Source organism: Durio zibethinus, chromosome 8 (genome assembly GCF_047325235.1).
Source record: "Durio zibethinus cultivar Kanyao isolate XHJ-2024 chromosome 8, ASM4732523v1, whole genome shotgun sequence".
Classification (NCBI taxonomy): domain Eukaryota; kingdom Viridiplantae; phylum Streptophyta; class Magnoliopsida; order Malvales; family Malvaceae; genus Durio; species Durio zibethinus.
In genome coordinates this window covers 24,151,143-24,177,349 of record NC_143169.1, presented here as the reverse complement: position 1 = coordinate 24,177,349, position 26,207 = coordinate 24,151,143, and the positions used below count along the sequence as shown (strand labels likewise).

Sequence of the window (26,207 nt, the reverse complement as noted above, 5' to 3'; positions counted from 1 at the left end):
ATTTTTTCTTTCAAAAACGAAAAAATTATTGTAAAAATGTGAGATTAGCAACTAACTATACTTTTCTCTAACCATAGCTAGAAAAGTAGTAATTGCAACTTTAAATTGGAGCCTGTGAGTGTGACCACCTTCACCTTGTTCTTAATCTAAAACGCTTTGAGTATTCATTTCCACCTCGGATTTAATCAATAATATGTAGGATTGGAAGCTTTGTTTACGGCTTTTGTTGGAAATACACACAAATAACCATACTTTTTTACACGTTTTATTCATTAATAATAGATATGCTTCGGACTGCCACACATCAAACAAACGAAGCCAGACAGATAGAATAGATCAGCAGCTGGGCTAACACATCTCATGTATATGTATACAATCAAAGCTGCTGCATTTATTTTCACACCACACGCACGATTTAACCATAGCCTATATGTATATAAAAGTAGTTTTTATCAAGCAGAGATGTTTTCTCCATCTTCAGTCCTCATATGCTGCAGATATGTTTTTCCATTGAGCTTACGGGCAAAGAAATCTTTGACGTATTGCTCCAACCCAACCCTTTTAAACAATGGTGGGTTCTTCGGATTTGTGAGGCTTGGTGAAGGTCCAACCTCGGCCTCAAATTTGGGGTTGATGAAAAAGGCAACTGACATTCTTTCTTTCCCCGAATTGGGTACGGCCCTATGCTCAATGCTACGGTAAACCCCGTTGCTAAAGATCTGCAAGAAAACGAGAAAACCTTAAAATTAAATCTTATTTCCAACTCTATATAGAGCTTGTTAAAAAAAAAAGAAAAAAGACAGCCGAGAAAAAAACCTCTAGAACGTCTCCGACGTTGACCACAAGGGCATCTGGGAGGAAGCTCACGGGAAACCAAACACCATCTTTCTTAATCTGGAGGCCATCAACTCCATTAACTTGGTGCAGTATGGTGAGAAGAGTTGCATCAGAGTGAGGAGTAATGCCCATAACCAGCTCTGGTTTGGGACATGGAGGATAGTATGTCATCCTCACAGATTGCATCCCATCGTCAAAAAATTCTATCATCTCCTTCGTATCAATTTTCAATGCTTTTGCCATAGAACAAAGTAGTTTCGTGGCAAGCTTTTGCAGTTCCAAGAAGTAAGACTCCAAGGTATTTCTTCATGAACAAAAAAAAATATATAATTTCATGAGGATTCAGAAAATGGATTGCATGCAGAATACTATTGAATTAAAATCCACTTGCAGGGCCATAAATTAATTAAGACTTGCAAACCAAGTTTGTGAATGTGTAAAAGAGATCGTAATCTAGTCATAGAAACCCTCATTTATTTTTTATTTCATGATGCAAATACTCAATTAACTGGAAATTGCTTACAATTATGATTCACCTTCTAATTAAATTGCATGTCTGTTTTGTTGCAAGGGATCTTTTAGTTATACATAATACGAACTTAAAAAAGTATCGGTAGCCGCACTCCACCGCACTAAAAATGTGAGAATAATATAACATATGTTATTCTCGTTATAATAAAATCCATAATTATTTTTAGATAACGCATAGTACTTTGACAACAAATATGGTTTGTTGATATTGTGCTGGACTTTCAATAATCGAAAATTAATCTTTGACAACCTTAAATAAAAAAAAATTAATTTTGAGATTTAATAAATCAAATTATTTAAATAGGATATATAGTGGCCAATTCTTAATTCAACAGGGATAAAAATCATGACCTTTAAGATCATAGACTAATATAGAGTTCCAAACATGTCTCAAGGTCTAGGAAATTAATTTGTCTTTCTGTCAAATGTTTCCAACATAAATAAATTAACCACAACTGTCTCTTTCTACTCATCTGTTATTCTTTTCTTTTCTTTTTGTTTTTTTTTTGTTTTTTTCTTTTTTGAGGAATATGCATGCAGATTTCAAAGCTTGCATGGGCCTGCAAATGAATATCTGTTCTTTCATTTTTACTGTTTTATTTATTTTACGATCTGTAACTCCCCTCTTCCAACTGGTTAAATAAAAAAAAAAAGAGAGTCCAGAGAAAAAAAACCTTAAGGATGAAGGGAGCTCTGGGAAGAGATGAGGCTTTCGTCTATGAATAGGGTTGGTTATCATATAAAGCCTGTCAGACCAGTCAAGCTTTCCTGCTTCTCTGCGTATATTTCCATACCCTTCAAACTCACCTTCCCTTATCTTATATTTCATTTTCTCTTCCAATGGAAGCTTAAAAAATTCTTCAACCTCATGTTTCAGCCTGTCCAGTACTGAAGAGCTAACTCCGTGGTTCACCAACTGCACAAGCAATTCCACAACTCTGAGGCTTTGGGTCCGCATTAATTTATTCTAAAATAGTTTTTTCTTTTTTTTTTTGTCCCTCTCAATTTTAAGTTTTCTTTGTCTTTTTTTACTTTTAATAACATGAAGTGTAGTTCTATAATCCATAGCTTAACAAACAAATATGAACATGAAGAAAATTCCACGCACATGCAAGTTTATAAAGGCCTTGTGGATGGATCTTGGAAATATGCATGCGATCCTTTTCTCAATGCTGAAATTAAATCCCTTTGCTATATATCATGTTTTATTGAAGAAATGAAACTGTATAGCTAAAGGTTGAATTCAGAAGAATTAACCTGAAACAGTCCCCACTCTTTGCAAGTTGAGTGCAACTTCTCGAGTTCAACATCATCATCCGCCCCAGAAACCAATGGAGTCATGTCAATGATTGGGGTGATCATTGGCATGGGACGACTACCGTAAGGGAGGGAAGGATCAGGTTGTTGATCATCCAGACGTACATAGTGTTGAGGGATTGTGATTATTGGCTTTTTGACTAGCTGTTGAACACTAACTACTGAACAAGAGTAGCTCAACTCTTCTACGTCTGATGATGCCATATTTGATAAAGCTGATGTGCTTCTATACAACTGATCACCGGAAGAGTATTTATAGGGAAAAATCTGGCTAACCCACTAACAAAAAAAAAAAAAAAAATCGAAAAATTGATGAAAACATATATTTTGAGTTTACGAGAATAATCAGCAACAAGCAGATTAATTGTGTTTGGAAAAAAAAAAGGTACAATATCAAATTAAATGTTGACTCTACATATAATTTTCAGATTTATGTCATTCTGCTTGCTGCTATATTATGTGAATTTCTGTATCTAACAGATTCATGGGATTAATTATATAATAAAGCAAATTTAATTTGAAGCTTCTCCATTTATTAACATATGTTTATTTTTTTTAATGTCTCTCAAGAGATCTTCAAAGATATATAATTTAATGTCTCTTAGTTTAGTGGCTAAGAAGACTTTATGAAAACATAAAAGTCTTGATTTTGAGTTAAGATCTGTTCCTCTTGTAAGGGTTATGTCTTCTTCCGATAAATTGCTTTTGATAGCATAATTTAGAATATTGAAGATTGATGGCCAAGATTGGCCCCAAAAAAAAGATTAATAGCCAAAACTATGTGATGTTAAAATATTATTTATAATAATATAAATAATCAATTTGATAAATTTCAATACATTAATGGGAAGACATTACTTAATACATATAATAACATATAATAGCATATAATAACATTAACAAAGCTCAAATATTAATGACAATTTTTTCAGGAAACATGTTTACGAGACATGGAAAGATTTAGATTAAATTTTTTAGGTCAAATTCATGAAATTTTCTACTAGAAATGATTAAATAAAAATTAAAATAAAAAATTTAAAAAGTCTTATTACATAAATCAAGTGTGTAAAATTTTTAAAAATTTTAATATATTTTTTAGATAAACATTTTTAATAAAATATTGATAAAATTTTTATTATTGAATAAATATTGATCAAATTTAAATTATAAATAATATTTTTTAAAAATTTTTGTATGTTATTAATTTTCATATTGAATTCTATCAATTTATCGATTAAATTTTTTATTAAAATTTTTATTAAATCATCTTTAAAAATAAACTTTATAAACTTCATATAAAAAATTTTATATAAATTTTATCACATCAAATATACCAACATGATAAACGTACATAAACAAAAACCATCCATAGCCATTCAAAAGAGTGCCGTTCTAAAGCACATCAATAATGAATCTTAATTTTCTGTTCCCCAACACCCCCCCCCCCCCAAAAAAAAAAAACATGCATGATAGTGGACATGCCAGCGACATTACATAAAATTTTTACTAACAGTTAGAATAGTTTCCTTTCTATCAAGTCATGATCCAGCTAGAATTTATATTGATGAAGCAAATACTTTTCTATATTTAAGATATTTTCATGGCATAATTGTAAATATTTGATTGAACAATCGAATCTGATGAATGAAAGCCATTTTCATCCGTAACGTGTTAATTAAGGCATGTTTTTTCCACGCAAATATCTAAACCTACAGCGAAGAACTCGCTTAATTAATTCATTCCAATAGGGTTTCCATTTTCTAACCACAAAGTTCTCCATTTGGTTTGACTAATCTTCTGATTTATACGTCTACTATTTAAAACGCAAGCCACGTTTTTAATTGTGACATTTGGTGTCCCAAAGACTAATTGAAAAGCTCCTTTTTTTTCACGTTTATTTCGTCATCAATGATGAATTGGGTTCAATTCCAATGACTGAACTACCCTTGAGAATCCATTGCTTCAAAATTTAATGTGTTAGGCAAAAACCCACCTTAAATTTTTTATATTTTCAATAAATATAATTTTATAATTTTAATTATTATCTTAACGTTTTGTCCTTATGCATTAAAAAAAAAAAAAAAAACAAGCCCACGAAACAAAAAATTTTGTATAATAATATTAAGTAAATATATTTTAAATTTTATATGTAAACATATTAAATAAAGATATTTTACATTTTATTTTTTATATTTTTAATAAAAATTACATTTTTTTTAAAAAATATTATCTTTTCAACAAAAATTATGATTTTATCTTAAAAACATCGATTATATTTAATTTTGAAAAATATATTTTTAATATTTTTTATAAAAATTATATTTTTATCATAGAAACGTCATCTTTTCAATAAAGATTACGTTTTTATCTTCAAAACGCGGTCTTTATTAAATTTTGAAAAAATATTTTTTATATTTTCAACAAATACTATATTTTTATCTTATAAACATCATTTTTATTGAAATTTTAAAACTATATTTTTTTCATATTTTTAATAAAATTTACATTTTTATCTTAGAAACATTGTCTTTGTTGAATTTAGAAAAATATATTTTTTCATGCTTTCAACAGAAACTGTATTTTTACATGAAAAATGTCTTTTTAATAAAGATGGCGTTTTCTATTTTAGAAACGTAGTTTTTAAATTATGAAAAATATTTTTTTATCATATTTGTAATAAAGATTGTATTTTTATCTTAAAATGTTATCTTTTCAACAAAGACCACATTTTTTTTTATCTTTAAACATCATTTTTGTTCAATTCTTAAAAAAAAAAATTTCATAATTTTAATAAGGACCAAGTTTTTTATTTTAAAAATATCATTTTTGATGAATTATACAAAATAATTTTTCATCTTTTTAACAAAAATCGTGTTTTTAATCATAACTTTTATGAGAATTTCAACAGCATCATATTAAAAACGTGATTTTTGTTTAAAATATATTAAGAATAAAAATATTTTCATAATATTTTATAAAAAATTATTACATTTCTAAAGTAAATAATATTTTTATATAATCTGAAAATGCAATTAAATGAGGGCAAATTGGAAAAAATTTTGACTTTCCCTTTAGAATTTTAAAAAACTTCAAGGAAAGGAGAGTTTTTTATTCTCCTACTTTTCTACTTCTTGGCACTATTAGAAATTCTAAAAATCTTTAAAAATCAGATTCCCATGAACTAAATTAAATAATCAAATTACAAAAAGTAATATTTTAAAAGAGAAAATTACTTTCTTTTGAATCGAATGCTCTCTAAATGTAAGTTTCTTTCAAAATTAGTGTATGGCCAAGAATACAACATGTTTTTTTTAAATGATAAAAGGTTTTTAGACTTACTCCAATACATTATCTTTCGTACTTATCCAAACAAATTTATTTAGACATTTATTTTGTATTTTTATTTGTCATTAAATTTCTCTAAATTTATTGCAACTTTTGCAATTGTTTCTTGCACAATTGATGTTTAGCAAATTAAGATACACCCCAGTCCTATCAATTGATGTATACGTAATTTTCTTTGAAAATGTTTGGTCAAGATTATTGTGGATGTACTTGAGGTATTGTTGATGGTATTTTTAGGTTGTTTTAGTTAGAAAAAAGGAATAAGGTGAAGTTGAAGGGAAGGATAGGTTGAATCTATAGCCAAGAATACAGTTAAGAGGCATTAGCGTTGTTGCTTTGAAACGGACTCCGATGTCAAGTCAGTAAGATGTTTGAGGTAAGGTGAAAGAAAGAAAGAAAAAGATGAAAGTGGTGAAGTGTGTTGAGGAAATTTCACTAAAAGGAAGCTCAAAGTGTATAGTAAGGTTAGGTATTTTTGTTCTTCTTGTTTCGTGTTTGGTCTTCCAATTACTTTATATGTGAGACCAAGAAGTGGTGACTTGATTAAAACAGTTGACAATTGATGAGATGTTTACATAAAACTTGATAAGGGTCAATACGGGTAGATGTAAGCCACATTTAATGATCCCAGGTAGACATAAGCTACATTTAATAGTCTTAGGCAAGTTGAATGCTAAATGGTTAGTTCTAAAGTGACTGTTTTGACAATTTGTCAATGGGACCTTGAATAAGTCTTTCTTTTACCAAAGGGCAAGTTATTTCCTTAGGAGCAGGTAACGTGGCTATCTAGGCGTACCTTATCTAGGTGACCCCAAGGTATGATTGTGTTGACCAAGCCTTGATCAAGTTGACCAGTTTACTTGGGCATAACATATATATATATATATAGTAACTAGTTTGCTATTACAAAATATTTTTACTTATTTAAATGTATGTAAAAATATAAATTAATACTATTTAATCACTTACATGTTTAAGATATATATATATATATATAATACATATAATATAATTAAGACATCAAATTATAATAAAATTAAATTTTTTAATTAAAATTTTGATAAAATTTAAAACATACTATAAACAATAATCATAATAAAATTAAATATCCAAACAATTTTTAAATGCATAGATAATGATTTTATTCTTATATGATTAATATATCTAATATAAATACATGAATTTTTTTTATGATCATTTAATAATCAATTTATCATAATAATTTGAAATACAAGCATTAAATTCAATTAATGTGTTCAATAAATAAGATATATTTATATTAAAGTTTATATTTTTCTTATAATTAAAAATGATAAGAGTACAAATACTTGATAAAAAAAAAACTTTGAACTATTCAACATTTCTTATTAAATTGATAAAGAAAATATTATTAAATACTTACAAAGAAAAGATAGATCAAATTAAAAGTATGTGAAGAGGGAAAATAGGAATCAAATGCATCATTTCATGCTAAAAGATTTAATAGTTAATTTCAAAAAAAATAAATGATTTATTACATATTAAATGATAGTTTGAATAATCTTGAATTCATATATGTGAGGAAACTTATTCATAAAAAATTTTTATTTTTATTACAAAATAACATAACTAAAAACTCATTTCCCATCAAAATTGCTTGTCAAAATTTTGAGTCAAGGAGACTTAAATTCCATAAAATGAGGTGCTTACTTCTTTTAAGAGTTAAAAAATGGGGTTCTTAATGGTAATTTGGTTTACATTAATTAGATATGTATTAAGCAACATAATTAGTATAAATTTTTTTATCCAATAATGATTATAAAGTTTGCAAAGGTTAGTATAAAGTTGTCTTGATTCTAACTTAAATTATTTTTTTTACTATCTTTTTTATGTATAAATATATATGTATATATATTTTTACCTCCTATATATAAAAAGCATGCAATATGACATAGTTTTAATGATTTTGACCTTAAAAAAAAAACTCTCAATAGTTATAAAGTCCTGAATTTGTACAAGAAAATTTTTTGCTAATAGTTGAAAGTAGCTTAATAATATACAATTAAGCAATAGATCAAAATTTTTTTCGTAAAAATACAACAAGATTTAGGCCATGTCCGATAAAAACCATTAAAGTATAGCAACATAATGCAATTAAAAGTTACTAATTAAAGCAAGAAAGAAGGAGAAACTAACTTAGAAAACAAAATCAAGATATATTTTAAAATATAAGAACATGAAATGGCACAAATAAAAAATTTTAAATTTAAAAAATGAATTTATATATATCTAAATTAAAAAATAAATTTAAATTTAAATCAATATTTGTTGTAGACTACACCTGAAAAGAGTTAGGAAACAAATATAACTATGGAAAAAATAGGGAAAGAAAAGGAAACAAATGAGTTTTTACATTACTTAAAATTTCAATCTTATATAACTATTGGATTATATATGTATTTTTGTCCCAATAAGAAGATAATAAGACAAAAAGTATGATAGAAATGAAAAAAAAAAAAAAAGAAACGGGTTTTAACATTAAGCAAAACTTTAGCTTTATATGACTATTGGATTATATAGAAAGTCTATTACTAAGTCAATATTTTTCCTTCAAAACAATTGAATAAAAATTTAATTAAATCACAAAAAATTTGACACACCTTTACCATTATAATTGTGATCTAAATATTGAAAAGAATGAGAATATAGAAATATTATTGTTTTTTAAAAAATTATACATAATTGAATAATAAATTAGCTCATAGTATTTACGTTATTTTAAAAAAATTTGAAAAAAATATGAAACTAATGTGTGTCAAAAGAAAATTAATTAAAATACATATTATTTTTTTATAAAAATAAAATCATGCAAGTAATAATACATTCCAAAAAATTTACAAATTGAATCAAAAACTAATGTGTGATATTTGTGTTTTTGAATTTAAAAAAATTAAAGATTTAAGGATTATAAAGAAAGTTACCAAAGTAAAATATTTATTTAAAACTTTAAATTAAAAAAAAGATATCTCTAAGGGAAATCTCAATCAAATAAGAATAAATTTTTAAAATTTTATATTTTTATTACTACTTATTACGATTTTTTATTTTTGAGAAAAAATCATAAAGAATTAATCATAGATAATTTAGGTAAGGTTCTATTTTTGAAAATTTTTATATTTAAATTTGATTAATGTATAATAAGTATTGTCCATGTATAAAAAAAAAAAAAGAAAATGTCTATTTAAGCATCCATGTGGTAAATTTTATTAAATATGTTCATATGTTGTAATATAATATATAAATATATATGATTTTTATAACTCATTAATTTCTATGAACTTGCACCATTTGCACGTTGTGGAAATCACTAAATTACTAAATTTGAGCATGGATCCCTAGCTGCCGTATCTCATTTCTTGCTCAATTAATGCAGAGAAGACTTAATCAAGGGAGTTCTTTAATTAAAAAAAATCATAAAATTATCAAATAAAACTAGCTAGTAGACAAAAACTAAAATCATGATAACTTTTTTACCGTATAAATATATTTCATAAATAATTTTATAAACTTCACTTAAAAAAATTTCACCTAAATCCATTTCACCTCATGTTGGGTCTTATTAAAAGTTCCATTTGTTGTCTAATTGTTGAATAAAAAAATCAACACTATAAACAGGGGCGGATGTTAAGCAGATTTTTGAAAATTTCCCTTTTATTCATATATAGAGAAGTATATTTAAATTAAATAAATTTAAATTGGAATTTTTTAATTTAGATTTTTTAAATTAAAAAGATAAAATTAAATTGATATTGACCTATTTATTTTAACTACTAATCACTATTGACAAATACTTAAAATCAATTAATTTGTTACAAATATTAAATCATAATTCCTATGAATTTAAAAAAATAATTTGACATTTTAAATTCTAGCTTATATTGAGTAAGATAAATTAAATTTAAATTTTCAATTGAAATATTTAAAGTGTGACATGTATAATGATGTGAAACATTAAAAATTATCTTCTTTCTCATAATTTTGTCTTATTTTGATAAAATTTGGGAAATAAAAATTATATTTATCTCATTAAAAATTTAATCAAATTTATTTTAATTCTTTTCGGTATTTACAATAACTGGTAAGTTGAGCGAAAATTTTTAATTATAAAAATCATCAAAATAAACTATTAAACAAGATTGAAAATGAGTTTTTTATGGATAATTTGGTTGTCAACATAGAAAAAAATATTTAGTTCAGGTTCAATTGTTAAAAAAATTATTTAAAAAAAAACATTACTCACAATTTTAAATAAAATTATTTATTTGCTATATTTTATTTTTTTATACTTTTATTTTGAATTAATAAAATTTAAGATTTTATAAATTTGTTATTTTTTTAATATATTATTACATATATATTTTATGTTAATAAAATATATAATAATAAAACTCAAATGAAAATATATATATAATTTTAAACTTTTAACTGATCCTTTCAAAATCAAATACTAACATCCGTCGCTTACTGTAAAATTAAAATTATCCTGATGCATGCACATCCCAGCAATTGAATGTTCTCATTTGATTATTTTGTTTTATTTGTTTTGAAAAAATGGGAAGTAGTACTAACTAAATATGATTAGTTTAATAAAATATTAGTGAAAACAAAGCAATTTCGATTTGAAATGTGTTTGTTTACGCACGCAATTGGTGTTTAGTCACATACTTGACCTTAAACTTATCTGAATCTTCCGTATCCGATCGAGGGACAAAGTGGCCGGGAACACTGAGTTGACCTACCCATTATCAGGATAGATAAATTTATGTCGATTGAGGCCGACCAACAATGACACTCTACTCCACAAAACTGTCTTCCTTTATTAAATTACACTAAGTCTGTAATTAACGTTTTTAATTATGTTGTTAAGCGGATTTAAGAAATTTTTTGTGTATAAGATAATTGATAAAATAGGATAATAATTATTATATATTATATTTAGTTTGTATTTAAAGAAAATAATAATAATATAAGGAAGATTAATAATATTCTTGGTATAAGATAATTTAATCATTTCAAAATAAAAAAGATTAATTTAATTAATGAGATTAAACTTACACGTCCTATTATATTTTTAAAAATTATATCAAAAATTAAAATTACATAAATTTTGAGAAAATATAATTTTGATTAATAAATATAAATTTTTTAATTTTAATCATTACACACATTAAATACAAAATAAGATTACATTATTTAATTTAATCTTATTCTATCTTATCCTAATTGTATATACCAAATACATATTTAATTTATAATATTAAATTTCGGCGTTAATTAATTACTAATTGCTTGGGAATTTTTACTATTTGCATTGTTTTTTTTTTCTTTCAAGTACAAAGAATCTAGCTCATAATTGTGTAAAATTCTAGAAATTATTAAGCAAAGCTTATTATGTGGTTAAGAAATTGATGGTTTAAAAGACCTTTTATTTATTTATTAATTGTCTAGCACATTCCAATTGTGGATGGCTTAGTTTGTTTTACATTGTTCTCCTCTCCCTTGCTTTCCCTACTCTTCTAGCTGAAACAAATAAAAGACCCCTAAAGAGCCTACTTTATGAATGCAAAAGTGGAAAAAATATGGAAAGTTGGTAGAGGATAAATGTGGGAAAAAAAATGGAACTCTTTCTTTTTTCCATTGGTTTGTGAGAAAGATGGAAAAATAAATAAAGCTTTCACATTACATCCATCCATTGGTTGACCAAAAGCAATCAAATAGGAAGACATGTTAGGATTTGCAAGGCTTAGAGCCTCCCAAGTTTTAAGTGGGATCCCCCACTCTTTTGCAACAAAAATATATATATATATATATTTCTCAAGGGAAGACAAATGAATAAACACAAGAAGCATTTTTTCAAAAAATAAAAAACAAACACAGGAAGCAGAATTACTCAACTGACATTTATAATTTTAATAATCAAGATTTAAATTATGATAATTTTAAATATAAAAAAAATGGCTTCTAAGAGAGGAGTGCAAATAGTTGACTCTTAACCATAAATATTAATTTGTCTTTTAAAAAAAAAAAATTAATGAAGGGTAAGAGAGGGAATTGAAAAGAAAAATTTAAACCTTAATGCGCTCATAGACTGCTTCCATGAATTGACCAGCCTTATCAAAACGGGTGTTACTCGTGTTTTAATTGCTTACAAGGAAAATTTTGATTCCAAGAAAAGTAGAAGGTTGGGCCACTTAATCTAGAAATATGACTTCATCTTTACAGCTTCTGAAGGGATGATGGACTTGAGGTTATTGTAAATGTTTAAAAAAAAAAGTTGTATTTATTTTCTATGTTCTATTTTTGCACCATTTGAAAGAGGAATTTAACTTGAAATTTTCTGCTTTAAAGATAAGGGGTGAAAGAGCTTATTATTCACATGGCAAAAAGGTAATATGATGTTAACAATCATGTAATCTATTGAAAAAATAATAGATAAGAGTATAATCGAGTCAAATCAAATTAATATAGTAAAAAATTAGAGCTCAAACCTAATTCAAAATTCACAATTCAAAACTTGGTTCAAACTTAATTGAGTTTTAATTTTTAAATTCGAACTCGACTCGAGATAAAAATTAAATTACTTAAACTGATTTGATTAAGTTTATTTAATAAAATAAGTTCAATTCTCATACTCGATTTCAAACTCGATTATGTGTAAAAACTCAAGTTTGAATTTGAATTGATATATATATATATATTGATAAAATAATAATTTTTAATTAAAATAATAAAATATATTAACATTTAAAAATTTGATTAGACTTGCGAGTTATTTAAATTGGATATTAGAATATTTAAACTTAAGTTCAACTCAACAATAATTGAATTGAATTTGAGTTTTATTAAAAATAAACTCGAATAGTTTGTGAGTATTAATATTACATTTACATTCTTAGAGTTAGACTATTAATTTTAGTGATTAAAATTTAAATTATGATAATTTTAAATACTAAAAACAAAAAAATTAATATGATTAGGACTTAATTCAATTGATTTATGTAGATATTTTTAAAAATAATATTTAAAAAATTTGGGTTCATATTTAAATACTTAGAACCCTTTTCACCATCCTCAAACTAAAGCCTCATTTATTAAAAAAATCTAATATAATCTTCAAGATTTAAAAAAAAAAAATGGCATTGTTCTTATTAAAACTGAATTTGAATTGGAAATGGACCATAAAAATTAATGCGAATCTTGAATTCTGATGATTCCTTTAGTGAGTCCAATTACTTCCAAATGCTTATGGTCAAATGTTCTTAATTTGGATAGGCTTTAGGACTTTCACCTGCTCCAATCCTACCTCGATTTATTAGAAAGATTCGTTGACATTGCTTCAATTCAAGTATATCTAATCAACCAACTTGACGTTTTTGCAATTTATAATTCTAGATGTTGAACCTTTTTATTAACTTTGCACACGTTTTTTTTTAAGGTGATTAATTAATCTAATCGTTTGTTAATTCACATCCGTAAATAAAGGATACTTTGACTAATTATTCTTCAATGAGTTTGTAAAAATTTTCATTTATAAAAGGAATTAATAACTGAAATCATGACGACATTGATTAGATAATCAACCTATTGTTTTTTGTTTTAATTTTTATTTAATAAAAATTTCACCTAAAGTCTTTCTTTTAAAATATGAAATGAAAGATAGAGGATACATATCAACAATTGAAAAAGGAAAGATAATATTATTTTCAAACGAGTAACATCCAATCCAATATTGCTCTTCAACTGCTAGAAGTTAAATATATCAGTAAATGAAAGTTGGATAATTAAAGTCGATATGCTCAATCAACACCTAATCCAAAAAAAAAAAAAGGAACACTGAAGCCGGTGATGTTATGAGCTTCACTTTTCTTTGTTTACTTATTACAAAAAATAATGATAAATTTGTAATCTTCTAATTTTCTATGGTAAGAGGAAACAAATATAATTAATTACCTAATTGGTTTCATGATGTAAGCAAAAATTTTCTATGTTCTAAATATAGACATGTTTAAGCTTAATTAGTGTATACTTAATAATTAATTTAGCATGAAAGTTAATGAACTTGAAAATAAAAATCAATTGAGACTTGCATTCCTTATTTTATGCGATTAGCTTTAAAAAGTGACATTTAATAAGTATAGGTTTGTTATAACTAATCACTTAATTAATAAGATCAACTTTTAAGTTTATCAAGTCAGTATAACTTCGATTGTTATGTACTACTAAGGGAATCGACATTTAGATTCCTCATTACACTACAAGCTTGTTCTCTACTTACTTGCCTACTAAAACTTCCTCACCCATAAAAAGAGATCGCCCACTACCCCATGACGTCCCATCACACATCATTTTACAATAGATCAACTAGCTTTTAATTTGCTTATAATCATTAAATGCAATCTACTTTGACTTGAAATTATTAAACATAGTTTATACTCACCCACGTAGAGTGGATCCTCTTTGAGCTTCACATAAACTTTTCATTAATTATCACTAATTCTTATCACATCATTGCCCGTTGTCTAAAAAAAAAGTTTAAGTATGTAGATTCTAAACCCATTATTCTTTAAGCTTCTTCCATACTCTTTATAGTTTATCTTCCTCCCACCAAAAACTATAAGAACATTCAACTAACTTCAGCGTCAAAACGTGTCTTGAAGATAATTTTTGATGTGCCTTAATTGTGCCTTTCTTATTGCAGGTCTAGACCAGCCCAACTCACCTCCATCCAAAAATAATATCAATAAAGTTCAAATTCTAATTCCTATAATATTTTTATTTCTAAGTTATGGTTTCTTTTATATATAAAAAAATTGTATTTGTCACTAATACTTAATAATTTACTTGAATGTTTCAAGAATGACTTATTCATAAAAAAATCTAAAGAATTCTATAAAGTAGAGGCATTTGGTTTAGAAGAATTTGAAATTTTCTTCCAAAATCTTGTTTGTAGATACAGTAATAAAAAATCTCAGAATAAAAAACTTACATATCTTTTTTATTTTTTTAAAATTTTGAGAGAAAAATTAATTTTATCTTACTTTTGATCTGAATTTTTTTATTTTATCCTTTTAAAAATCAACGTCTTATAAGAAACTTTATTTTTTTTACAAATGTTGTAATGAAAAAAAATAGCACAAATATTGTGTTTGCTAAAAACTTAACATAGTATTCAAGTAGTAATTTTTTTAATTAAATAGTAATTTTTTTTTTTTTACTACTTGAATATTGCGTTTGTATGCTTTAAAACGCAATACTTGTTATTATTTACTACATTTCTTTTAATAGAAACGTAGTATTTGATTTATATTTAATTTTTTAAATATTTTTTCATTCAAATATTACATTTTTTGGGTTGAAATGTAGTATTTATTATTAATTATTGTATTTTTTGAACAAAAACATAATATTTAACAACTTATAAATTTTTTGCGTTTTTCTCATTTGAATACTGCATTCAAAACTTTAAAACGCAATAATTATGATTATTTATTGCGTTTTTGTTTAAAGAAACGTAGTATTTGACCTGGTAGTCCTCCACTAATACAATACGAGAGTGGGAGAGTAGGTAACAAATTGGGTTGTGAAGCAAGATTAAAAAATTATTAGTGATGCCAATTGTTAAGTCTTCCTCCACCAATTTAACTAACGTGTCATTAAGTAATTTTATATTATTTATTTTTTATGATTTGAATTTGCTGCCAATGCTTATTCTATTTGATAATAATGCATACGTGTCTTCGGTTTTTATCTCATTATTTCTTTATTTTTTTCCATAATTATTTATGTTCGTTTATTTTCTATTTCACGTTTCTTTGTTCTTATATTCTTATTTATATTTTTTTGGATTTTAATTTTTTTCAATTTTAATTATGTTGAACAATTTTGCTATTAGTTCTATTATTTGAATGATAATTTTGTACAATAATTAAGATATAATATGTTTTCGTATAATTTAATTTACACGAAACAAATAATCAAATATTGCGTTTATTTGAAATTAAACGTAATAATTATTCATTGTAATTTTTTTAAAACATGTAAAAAGCTCAATTAATGTATTTTTTTAAAGAAACGAATAATTAATTATTGTAATTTATTTAAAATAATCAAATATTGTGTTTTTTTAAAACTAAATGCAATAAATGTTCATTGTAATCTTTTGAAAATAATTGATTCTTGCGGTTTTTTTTAAGTTAAATACAGTAATTATTCATTATAATTTTTTTAAAAACATGGGTGTAATAAATTACTGCACGAAATTAACATAAAAATCTGATGACTAATTTTTTTTAATAATTGGACTCTCAAATACTACATTTTTGTGATTTGAAACACATTATTCGTCTATTATTTTTATTAATAAATTATTATATTTGTTATGTAGTGAAAGATATTATAGTAAAAATATATGATTAAATAATTTGATTTTTTTTTCAATCAAATATAAGAATCTAACAATCTTATGTCATAAAAAATTACTTATTGTCAAGAATTCATATTTTTTCGATGATCATATTTTTTTTTTGGAATCTAAAATTATATGAACCAAATTCTCACTAAAAGGTTTTTCACTCAAGGTAAATTATCCACTTTATGTCAAAGCTTCCTCTAGTTCTTCCAAAATGCAAAGGCATGCATGTGTCTAAAATCAAGCAACACATAAGGACGACATTGTTCAAAAAAGCTTTAAACCAATAACATTTTGTATAATAATAATAATAATAAAACATAATTTTATTTTGTGGAAAATTTTTCAAATTTTTCATTGAAAATTGGATTATATGAATAAGCTTAACATTGAAACATCACAAACATTTTAAAAGTCTGAGTTTCATCTTAGTGAAATTTTCTCGTTAAGTAAAAAAATTTCAGTGTAAACTTTTATTGTTGAGCTCCATAATCAATAATAATTTGAATGAACAAGTTCGAGTCCAACGTGCCCATTTAAGAACTTCCATTTAACACAAAGTTTAAAGGCCCAATTTAATTGAAATTCATTGCCTGCTTTTTGGCCCAATGGGACATGAGACCACTTTCTGAAAAGATTTCTTTACCTTGGATTTTGCTTTTGCTTTTTCCAAAAAGACGTGGCCCCATGGTACCTTATTCTTTGAAGATGGGAAACTTGAGAGTTTCATGGTAGGTTCCATCATTGCTGCTTCTGCCAATTACTTTCCATCAAGATGTGGAGATAACATGGGGCGGCCACCATTCTCAAATACTTGGTCGTCGAGCGGATCTTCTGACGCTTACTATGGACAAGACCGCCGGTGGGGCTTTAAGTCCAGTAGAGACTATCTCTTCGGAAGGCTCAACATTCAAATGAAGCTCATTGTTACAAATTTTGTGCATTAATAAGATGCAAGAGTCTTTATAATTTCATATAAGTGTTACCAATTTGCTTTATTCTAAATCTTGCAGTTATATATATTAAAGACCCATGTCACAACGAAATTGATCTTGAGTTATTGGGAGCAAAAGTGGCTTTTTTTATTAAAGATAATAATGGTTCAAAATAAATTTAATTTAATTTAATAGTTTTGAATGATATATAATATTATAAAATTTTAAAATTTAATCCGAATTTGAATTAATTTCTTTTAAATCAATTTGATCTAAATTGATTTGAATTAATTTGATTCAAATTAAATTTTATCTGTTCGATTTAATTGTGTTTATTGGTTTTTAAATTTAATTGTTTTTTGTTTTTTATATATTATTTTAATAAAATTTTTAATATATTTAAATAAATTTATGTATAAAATAATTATTTTTAGTTTATATAAATTTAATATATATATTAATAAAAATATATAATTCAATTCAATTTTTTTAATTATTACATTCTAATTTAAAATTTAATTCAATTTAACATATATATTTAATATTTGAATTAATTTAAACCAAATAAAAAATAGATCGATTTAAATATTATGATTTTGAATTAATTTTTAATTTTTTTGATTTTTTTTACCTCTCGCTCCCTATACTCCTGGTACTAATGTTTTCAGCCATGGACAACGGGGCAAAGGAGAAATTCCGCCTCTGGTTCGACCCAACAAAACATTTTCACACATATTCCATTGATATGGAACCCCGAATCTCATGTAAGAATTAATTTACTCTTCTTAAACTCAATTTCACGCGTCAATCTCTTTTGCATTTTTGTTAACGCAAAAGAAAAAAAAACAGTATTAAACCTATAAAAAACCAACAACCGTACCTATTATAAAGAGGAATCTCTCCGTTAAGTATTAGCCATTTATTCTGCTTATCTCCGCAGTTCATCAAGTGTCTGTGTCATGTTAATGATAAGGATGTAAACAGTCGTAGATAATTATGAAGTGCAAAATTGACATCTCGACAACAAATAAATCCTAAAAGCCACGTGACCTCCCTCCTTTAAACCCAATCTTAATCAAACCCATGAGAATTCCCTAATCCCAAATTCCACGACGAATGACGCTTTGGCTTTTGCTACTAATTTCTAAACGTACGGCCACTACATGTACTTTGGATTTCCCAGTGAGTGAGCACAGCCAAATAGGCATGAGTGCAAGACATGGGCGGGAAGAGAGAGAAGGCTAGAAAGGGGTATTAGGGGATACCCCACACGATCTAATCAGGGGGGAATAAGAAACATTTTGGTAGTACCCACAAGGTGAGAAGAGAATCAATCATGCCATCGGGTTCTAAGAAGAGAAAAGCTGCCAAGAAAAAGAAGGAACAAGCAGCCAACGACATCAATTCATCAACCAACAACAGCCCACATGGTACTTTCCTTTGCTTTTTCTTTAGATCTTTGTTTTGAATTTTGTCTTTTGGGTGGATTTGGGATGATGGGTACTTTTATTTATTCAGTTCTTTTGATTGAATCTGACTTGGTTATCCATCTTTCAGTGCCATCGAGTTCTTGAATTATTGTGTGGAAGATTTATAGTTAAAGAAATCAGCTTGCTATGAATGTTTAATAGCTAATATAGTTTTCTAGTTCATGCCACTGATTAATTGATTTGGTTGCTTTTCATTGGGATTGTCGTCCTTTAATCACTGACTGTTTAGTTTAAGTGTTTTTTCTTCTTTTTTTTTTTTGTTGAGATTTTCTTGTTTAATGGTCTTTTGGCAATTTTGAGCTTGTTCGGGCCTTTACTTGATTTTGACCAGAATTCTTATCATGGAATGAACTTGTCTATCCAATTTCAAGTTATATTCCGGTTCCTCTTGATTTTAGTTGCTATATTTTCATTGAATTTGTTTGAAAATAATTTTGATTTAATCAATTTAAAATTCCGTTGTTCCTCAGTTTTTTATAGTGTTTATTTTGGTCGTTTCTAGAGGGAATTGGTGAATTTGTTGTTTGCGTAGTGATTGGAACTATTGTGATTTTATCAAATGGTGGAACTATTGTGATTTTATCAAATGGTGGTAGGAAATGATCTGAAAAGCCAATATGAAAGGGACAGTGATGGTGGCGATGTTGGTTCCTCTGCATCTCAGGATGACCACAATCACCAGCATCCATTCAGTCAGGGGAGAGAAAATGCGACAAGAGCACCATCACCTTTTCAATCACATGGAACTGAGGAGCAGTCTGTGGAAGAAGCCACTAGATATGCAGAAAGTACTGAGAAATCGGGATTGGATGATGTTATTGCTCTTAAAATTGAAAAAGAGTTGGGACCTAAGGAGGATCTTGAGAGCACACATGTCCCTGTTCAGCATGTTGAACATGATAAGAGCTCTAGCAGTAGCAGTAGCAGTAGCAGTAGCAGGAGTAGTTCGGATGATGAATCTCAAGCCTTTGAGAAGAAGTCAAAGGAAGTGACCTCATATGGTAATGAGGATAAGTCCGCAATGGTTATGTCTGAAAAAGTTCTGAAGGTTGCTGAAAATGAAACACTTGGGGATGTTGATAGTAATTTTGCAGTGGAAACTGCCACCGTTGACAATTTGGTTAAAACTATAGCCGAGGAAGCGACTCATGCTATAGAAATTTCTGCAAACAAATCTGAATCCGATTTAGCTGAATCTGGGTTGAACGAAAGTGGAGAGAAATTATTGCCCTCATCAAATGGGATTTCTAGGGTTGAGTTGGAAGAAAATGAAGGAAAAGTTTTCCCATCCTCAGGCACTGCTATTGCTGAAAGTAGTAATGTTGCAGAAAAAACCCAAGATTCTGGGCCACATATTTATTCTGAAAAGCAGGTATATCTTTCCTTTATTCTTTTCTAAAGTTGGGGTTTGAATATTCCTTATTTAATTTGTATGAAAGTGATTTCTTGTTTATTTTGCTGAATTGGTTCACACTTCACAGCCTCTTGTTGCTTCAACTCCACCAGTGGTGCAAAGAACCTCATTGTTAAGTTGCTGTGGATTGTTTGATGTTTTTACTGGTTCTGAGAGATAATTGCAGGTTCGGATTATCCATCAAGTTAAAAAAAGTATATTATACTTCCTTTATAATTTGTCGGACTGCATTTGACATATGCTCAGTAGCTCGTATCCTGTGTGCTTGTGTGGGTACATATTGAGATTCACATATATCATGTCTGATATGTTGTATGGTTTCCTTTTAATGCTGAACCATCTGTTCATGGAGACTTGCTAAGCATGGCAGTTTGTCAAGTCACAACGGTTTTGGTTTCTAGATGTCTATTTCATTTCAAGGCTCAATGTTTTTCCTAAAGAATAATAGGCAACAGAGTGGTGGTGATAGTGCTGATGCTGATAGTAATTAGTCATTCCCAGCCTTTTTTTTTGTTCAAGAGAGGGCATAACCCTTACAAAAGGGAAAGAGATTTTGACTCGAAATTAAGATCTTTACATCCTCATAAAACCCCTTTAACCACTAAATCAAGTGTCGGACAATCGTTACCAGCTTTAAGTACATTCTTTTATTGGTTTGTGTTGGGTCAGTTGCTCTATTCATGGCTTATCCACCAATCCCCAAACCAATGACATGCTCTATATTCTCTCCTGACACTTCAGACCCAAAATTTTTTAAATAATATTTTAATTTACTTTTTTAATAAAAAGTATACACCAATTAATAATTATTTAATCAAATGTTGAGATATTATTTTATGGATTTCATTAAATTTACATAGTTGATTTTTCTAAGCACAAAAAGCTCATTTATTACCAAAGCCAAAAGTAAAAATAAAATAAAACAAAATAAATAAAATAACATGGAAACGCCTATACGCTGCGTTTCGTTGACCATCAAGGCAACAACGAGTCCTCTTATATTCCTTTGGAAATTGCTTTGTTCTTCCTTTTACCGACCGTTACGAACAAAAGCAATGTCGATATCTGGCGCGCATTTTTTCAAAAAACCAAACATTCAATGGCCCATTTCGCTATCTCAATCTCCCTTCCCTTATCTTCGACAAATGTTGAAAGATTCTCGCAATCTTTCGCTACAATTTCTAGTAAGCAAATTCACGCGGCCCCAATTTTTAGTAGCACAAAAATATCGGCTTGATGATGCAATTCAACTGCTCGAAAAAATGCCAGTGAGAGATACCGTTTCTTGGAATTCAATGATTGAATGGTGTTTGTTGTGCGGATTTAGTTACGGCTAAGAAGCTATTGGATGAAATGCCGGGACGGAATGTTGTTTCTTGGACGACATTGGTAAATGGGTACTTGTAGTTTGGAAAATCAAGGTGTCTGAAAGGTTGTTTTTTGAGATGCCTGTGAAGGATGTGGCGGCTTGGAATTCAATGAATTGTGGGTATTTGAAGTTTGTGAGAGTTGATGAGGTGGTGAGTCTGTTTCGAAAGATGTCATCTAGGAGTGTGATTTCATGGACTTCAATGATTGATGGCTGGATTATAATGGAAGGACTGATGAAGCTTTGATATTTTTTAAAATGATGAATTCAAACACGCTTTCTTGCGTGTTGACAGCTTGTGCCAATTCGATGGCTTTGCATTTGGGTGTTCAGACTAATGGTCAAATTGTTAAGTTGGGGTTCTGTTTTTATGAATTTATATGCTCTTCGCTTTTAATTATTTATGCAAACTGCAAGCAAATGGAAATTGCTTGCAAGGTTTTCAATGAGAAATTGCATGGCTATGTGGTAATATGGACAGCTCTTTTAACTGGGTATGGCCTCAATCATAGGCATGAATCTGCATTGATGGTTTTTGGAGACATGATACGAATGGCTGTCCTCGCAAATCAATCTTCTTTCACTGTTGCTTTGAATTCATGCAGTGGATTAGAGGCTCTAAAAAGGGGTAAAGAGATCCATGCTGTGGCAGTCAAGCAAGGTCTGGAATCTGACTTATTTGTTGGTAATTCTCTAATTGCTATGCATACTGTATGTGGGAACATTAGCTGCATTTAATAATGTTGGGGAAAAAATGTCGTCTCGTAGAACTCCATTATTGTTGGATCTGCACAGCATGGTCAAGGCATCTTGGCTCTGACACTCTTTAGCCAAATGATATGTGATGGAGTTGATCGGGATGAGATTACATTCACTGGGTTGCTCTCTGCTTGCAGCCATTCTGGAATGTTACAGAAAGGGAGATGCTTTTTTGAGTATAGTAGTCGATATAAATCCACTGCAATACAGCTTCAGCACTATGTATGATTTATGTCCTCGGTAGTTGTGGGAAATTGGAAGAAGCAGAGGAGCTAATTAAAAATATGCTGGTGAAAGCAAATTCTACAGTATTGCTCGCTTTGCTTAGTGCTTGTAGGATGCATTCTAACTCAGGAGTAGCTGAAAAAGCTGCAAAATCCATTCTTGATCTAGAACCACATTGCAATGCTGCTTACGTCTTATCGTCTAATATATATGCTTCTGCTGGTAGATGGAGTGATGTCTCGAGAATGCGAGTACGGATGAAACGGAGAGGGAAGTGAAACAATCGGGTTGTAGTTGGGTTGCTTTAAGGGGTGTGCGACGTGTTTATTTCTGCAGATAGGTCTCATCCTCTCAGAGAAAAAAATATATAAAAAACTGGACCGGTTAGGAGGAAAGTTGGAGGAGTTTGGCTGTGTTCCAGATGAGAGGTTTGCCCTGCATGATGTGGAGGATGACCAGAATATCACAATGAGAGGCATGCCATTGCAGTTGGAATGGTGATTACCCCAGAGGGCAACACTATAACAGTGATGAAGAATCTTCACGGTGCCATTAAGCTCATAGCAAAGATAGTTGGGAGTGAGAACTGAGAACATTGTAAGAGATTCTACACGCTTTCATCACTTCCAAAATGGAATGTGCTCTTGTGAGGATCATTGGTAGCAAATTACAGAGATTTTCATATTAAAAAACACTTTGATCTTCCAAAACAATCTTTGGTTTTTGCTGGTACTTAATGATGCTCAAATGACTTAGTTGATCTTGTTATTGACAATTAAATTTGTTATTGACAAATCCGAAAAGGACAAATTCAGGTTCTTCTTGAGAAGTTTTGATGAATGGAAAACACCGCTAGTGCTATGGTTCGTGATGAAAGCAATACTAATTTGCGATTTAGTTTACCGATTACTAGGCACCAAAATTTCTGGCGTGATTCATGTTGGTTGTTCTTTAGTTTCATTGTCGGACTTATAATTTCAATACTTTCCTCTCCAATACAAAATTTGTAAGTGTGATGTCAATTCACTAAGACCAACAAAATTCTCAGTTGAGATTGTCGTTGCCATCTAAAGCAACAAAATTATCAATGTAAACAAAAAAAGCTCACTAGTAAACATAACCAATACAAGCTTATGCTCATTCATCCTCCTGGCTGCGCAGCCTGGCAAGCTTGTTAATTACAACAACATCTAGCTGTTCTGCTCGTTCCACAATCTCTTCTCTTCTTCGTGGAAACATCATGGGCAATCTCAGCACAGTATGTCCTGAGAAGCAACAAAAACCGATTAAGAACACAAACATAAATGATATACATCGACAATGATTAGTCACTCATTTTTTGGGTTAACAGTACCTGTTATGCATCATCAACAGTTCAAGCTCTCCAACGTTGTGCACAACAAATTTCTTAAAGCCATTTGGAAGATAGTGACGAGTCTTCTTGTCTGAACCATAGCCAATGTTAGGCATCTAAGTGCATCCCTTGAACTTTCTTCTTCCACAAGAATCAATACCCTTTGGTCTACACCAGTTTGTATGTCATCAAGCAACACGATGAACATGAAAAGACAAGTTCCAAAATTTAAAATCAACACAAACAAGGACGAGCATGGAAAAGAAAACTAAAGGGGCTAAAAGAAGAAATAAAAGCAGATAAATGTGACTAGGGATTTAGTAACAGAAAGCTTGTGAGAGAAAAAAAAAAAGCTAACTGAATCGCAGGAACTGTTCAAAAATTTGTATCTGCCCATAAAAACGAAATGCCCAGCTACAAATACATAAAAACCGGACATCAGATACCATGGGCAGGGACCTTTCCAAGAAATTTCTCCAAAGAGCCAATAACAAATTTAAATTAACCAAGTTCAGTACAATCAATCTATTTAACAAGTGTCTACCACATTTAAATAAAGATCTGCAATCTCAGCCGAAAGATGGTGATTATTTATATAATCATCATAGATAGATCAGGTCTGATGATTCATTTCCATCATAGATTGCAGAAAATGACAGAAAAACAACACCAAAAACATGTTAAATCAATCAAAAGTTGACCCCAATTTTAAAAAATATATGCAAAAGAGATCAGATGGTAGTGCATGTTGGTATTCATCATTCAAATGCAGAAATGATGGATTAGTATCATCACACCTCCTTGCATATTTTAAAGAATCAAACCTTAAATGGAAATATATATATATATATATATATATGATAAAAAAGATTGATAACTTGGTAAAACTGGATCAGATAATAAGTCGATTTATATCACCATCTTCCATCAAGAGATGAAAGTAAGGCTGGGTGTCAAACAACAATCATCATATCCTTTCAGTTTTCTTTTTTGCAAAATAATCAAAATAATCAAATAAAGAAAAAATAATACTTTACAAGACCCCTAGAGACAAATGGATCAATAGTCGATCGCTAAAGACTCAGTATATTGCAACTCAGACTGGGAGTCAAGAACTATCTTCATATACTCATTCACTCAAATTCAGTTCGACCCAAAGAAAAAAAAAATCAGATTTTTAAACAAAATTTTGTAAAAAATAATGCTGAAAATAATAAAAAAGAAATGAAATGAAATCAGATAAAAATGTCAGTCACCAACTTTACACATGAAGACATTAAATTTATGCATAGTAAGACGGGCGACAATAATTATCATCATTTTCCATTCTTCCAAAAACTAAAGCTCAAAATTTGAAGGCTGAAAAAGAAAAAATAATAAAAAAATTGAATGAAAATAGAAAATTTTGAACATACCTTGACGGAGATTTTGCAGTCGCTCTGGGGTCTCTTGAGCTTCTTGACCCTCTTCTTCACGATCTTCTTACTCAGAAGCGGCACAGCCATTCTTCTTTCCTTCTTCCTCTTACCTCCTTCACCATTAACAAAGACAAACAGAACATGTTATTTAAGTTGCTGAAATACTAATGATAAAAGAAATTTGAAGAACCAAAAAGAAAGAGGGAAAGAGATGTTTACTCGGAAATTAGGGTTTTGGGTTGGCCGCCACGGATTCGCTTCTGAGGATTTGCGGCATATTATATAGAGGAGTTAATGGTGAAGCCCTTTTAGGGTTTTATTCAAAATTAGGGTTTGTTCGACAGATTATAATAAATCAACAGTGCTGGATTTTAATGGCCCAAAGAATCTGGATTTGGTTGTGGGCTATGTTTAATTCTTCAATTGGGTCTTCGGCTTACCTTTTCCCACGTTGACCCATGTTACCTTTATCCAAGGAACAGTCATTTGATCGACTGAAAATGGTAGAATAAAACTCGTATGAAGATGAGGCCTGTCTTTTTCCTTGACAACAAAGTTGAACCTGCAAGTGTTTAAAGTTAGGGTCGCAACCCAATCAGCTCCCGACGGTTTCGACCCGTCTCAACCCTATAGTATTAATTTTTTTTTTAAACAAGATTTCGAATTGGATAAGGTATAATTAAAAAATAATTAAGGTTGAGTTTAAATTTTAAGTAAATTCGATTTGATCCAATTGATATTATATAAAAATTATTTTTTTAATTAT

At 28.6% G+C, this 26,207-nt stretch overlaps 2 protein-coding genes, 4 non-coding genes and 2 pseudogenes across 7 annotated transcripts; 2 read left to right on the top strand and 6 right to left on the bottom strand.

Annotated features, from left to right (window-relative positions):
* Positions 1–200: 200 nt before the first annotated feature.
* LOC149517664 (protein SRG1-like) lies at positions 201–3,190 on the bottom strand. Its single transcript, XM_089765144.1, has 4 exons — positions 2,626–3,190; positions 2,043–2,284; positions 817–1,141; positions 201–719 (listed from the first exon to the last, which is right to left on the bottom strand). Exons 1-4 carry the CDS (start codon positions 2,887–2,889, stop codon positions 453–455), a joined length of 1,098 nt encoding a protein of 365 aa, XP_089621270.1. The 5' UTR covers positions 2,890–3,190; the 3' UTR covers positions 201–452.
* Positions 3,191–18,421: 15,231 nt separating this feature from the next.
* Positions 18,422–20,716, top strand: LOC111278110 (uncharacterized). The gene is made up of 3 exons (XM_022864601.2): positions 18,422–18,842; positions 19,499–20,274; positions 20,384–20,716. Exons 1-3 carry the CDS (start codon positions 18,749–18,751, stop codon positions 20,474–20,476), a joined length of 963 nt encoding a protein of 320 aa, XP_022720336.2. The 5' UTR covers positions 18,422–18,748; the 3' UTR covers positions 20,477–20,716.
* Positions 20,717–20,837: 121 nt separating this feature from the next.
* Positions 20,838–23,382, top strand: LOC111278461 (pentatricopeptide repeat-containing protein At5g46460, mitochondrial pseudogene; annotated as a pseudogene).
* A 262-nt stretch (positions 23,383–23,644) lies between these two features.
* On the bottom strand, positions 23,645–25,809 carry LOC111278111 (large ribosomal subunit protein eL32z-like; annotated as a pseudogene). The gene is made up of 4 exons (XR_016344115.1): positions 25,661–25,809; positions 25,439–25,554; positions 24,024–24,191; positions 23,645–23,934 (listed from the first exon to the last, which is right to left on the bottom strand). The product of XR_016344115.1 is annotated as a large ribosomal subunit protein eL32z-like (transcript).
* LOC149517663 (small nucleolar RNA Z196/R39/R59 family) lies at positions 24,586–24,671 on the bottom strand. Its single transcript, XR_016344432.1, has one exon. It is a non-coding gene; the product is annotated as a small nucleolar RNA Z196/R39/R59 family (small nucleolar RNA).
* On the bottom strand, positions 24,749–24,825 carry LOC149517662 (small nucleolar RNA Z195/SNORD33/SNORD32 family). The gene has a single exon (XR_016344431.1). It is a non-coding gene; the product is annotated as a small nucleolar RNA Z195/SNORD33/SNORD32 family (small nucleolar RNA).
* Positions 24,913–24,998, bottom strand: LOC149517661 (small nucleolar RNA U31b). The gene has a single exon (XR_016344434.1). It is a non-coding gene; the product is annotated as a small nucleolar RNA U31b (small nucleolar RNA).
* Positions 25,256–25,347, bottom strand: LOC149517660 (small nucleolar RNA U31b). The gene has a single exon (XR_016344433.1). It is a non-coding gene; the product is annotated as a small nucleolar RNA U31b (small nucleolar RNA).
* Positions 25,810–26,207: the final 398 nt, after the last annotated feature.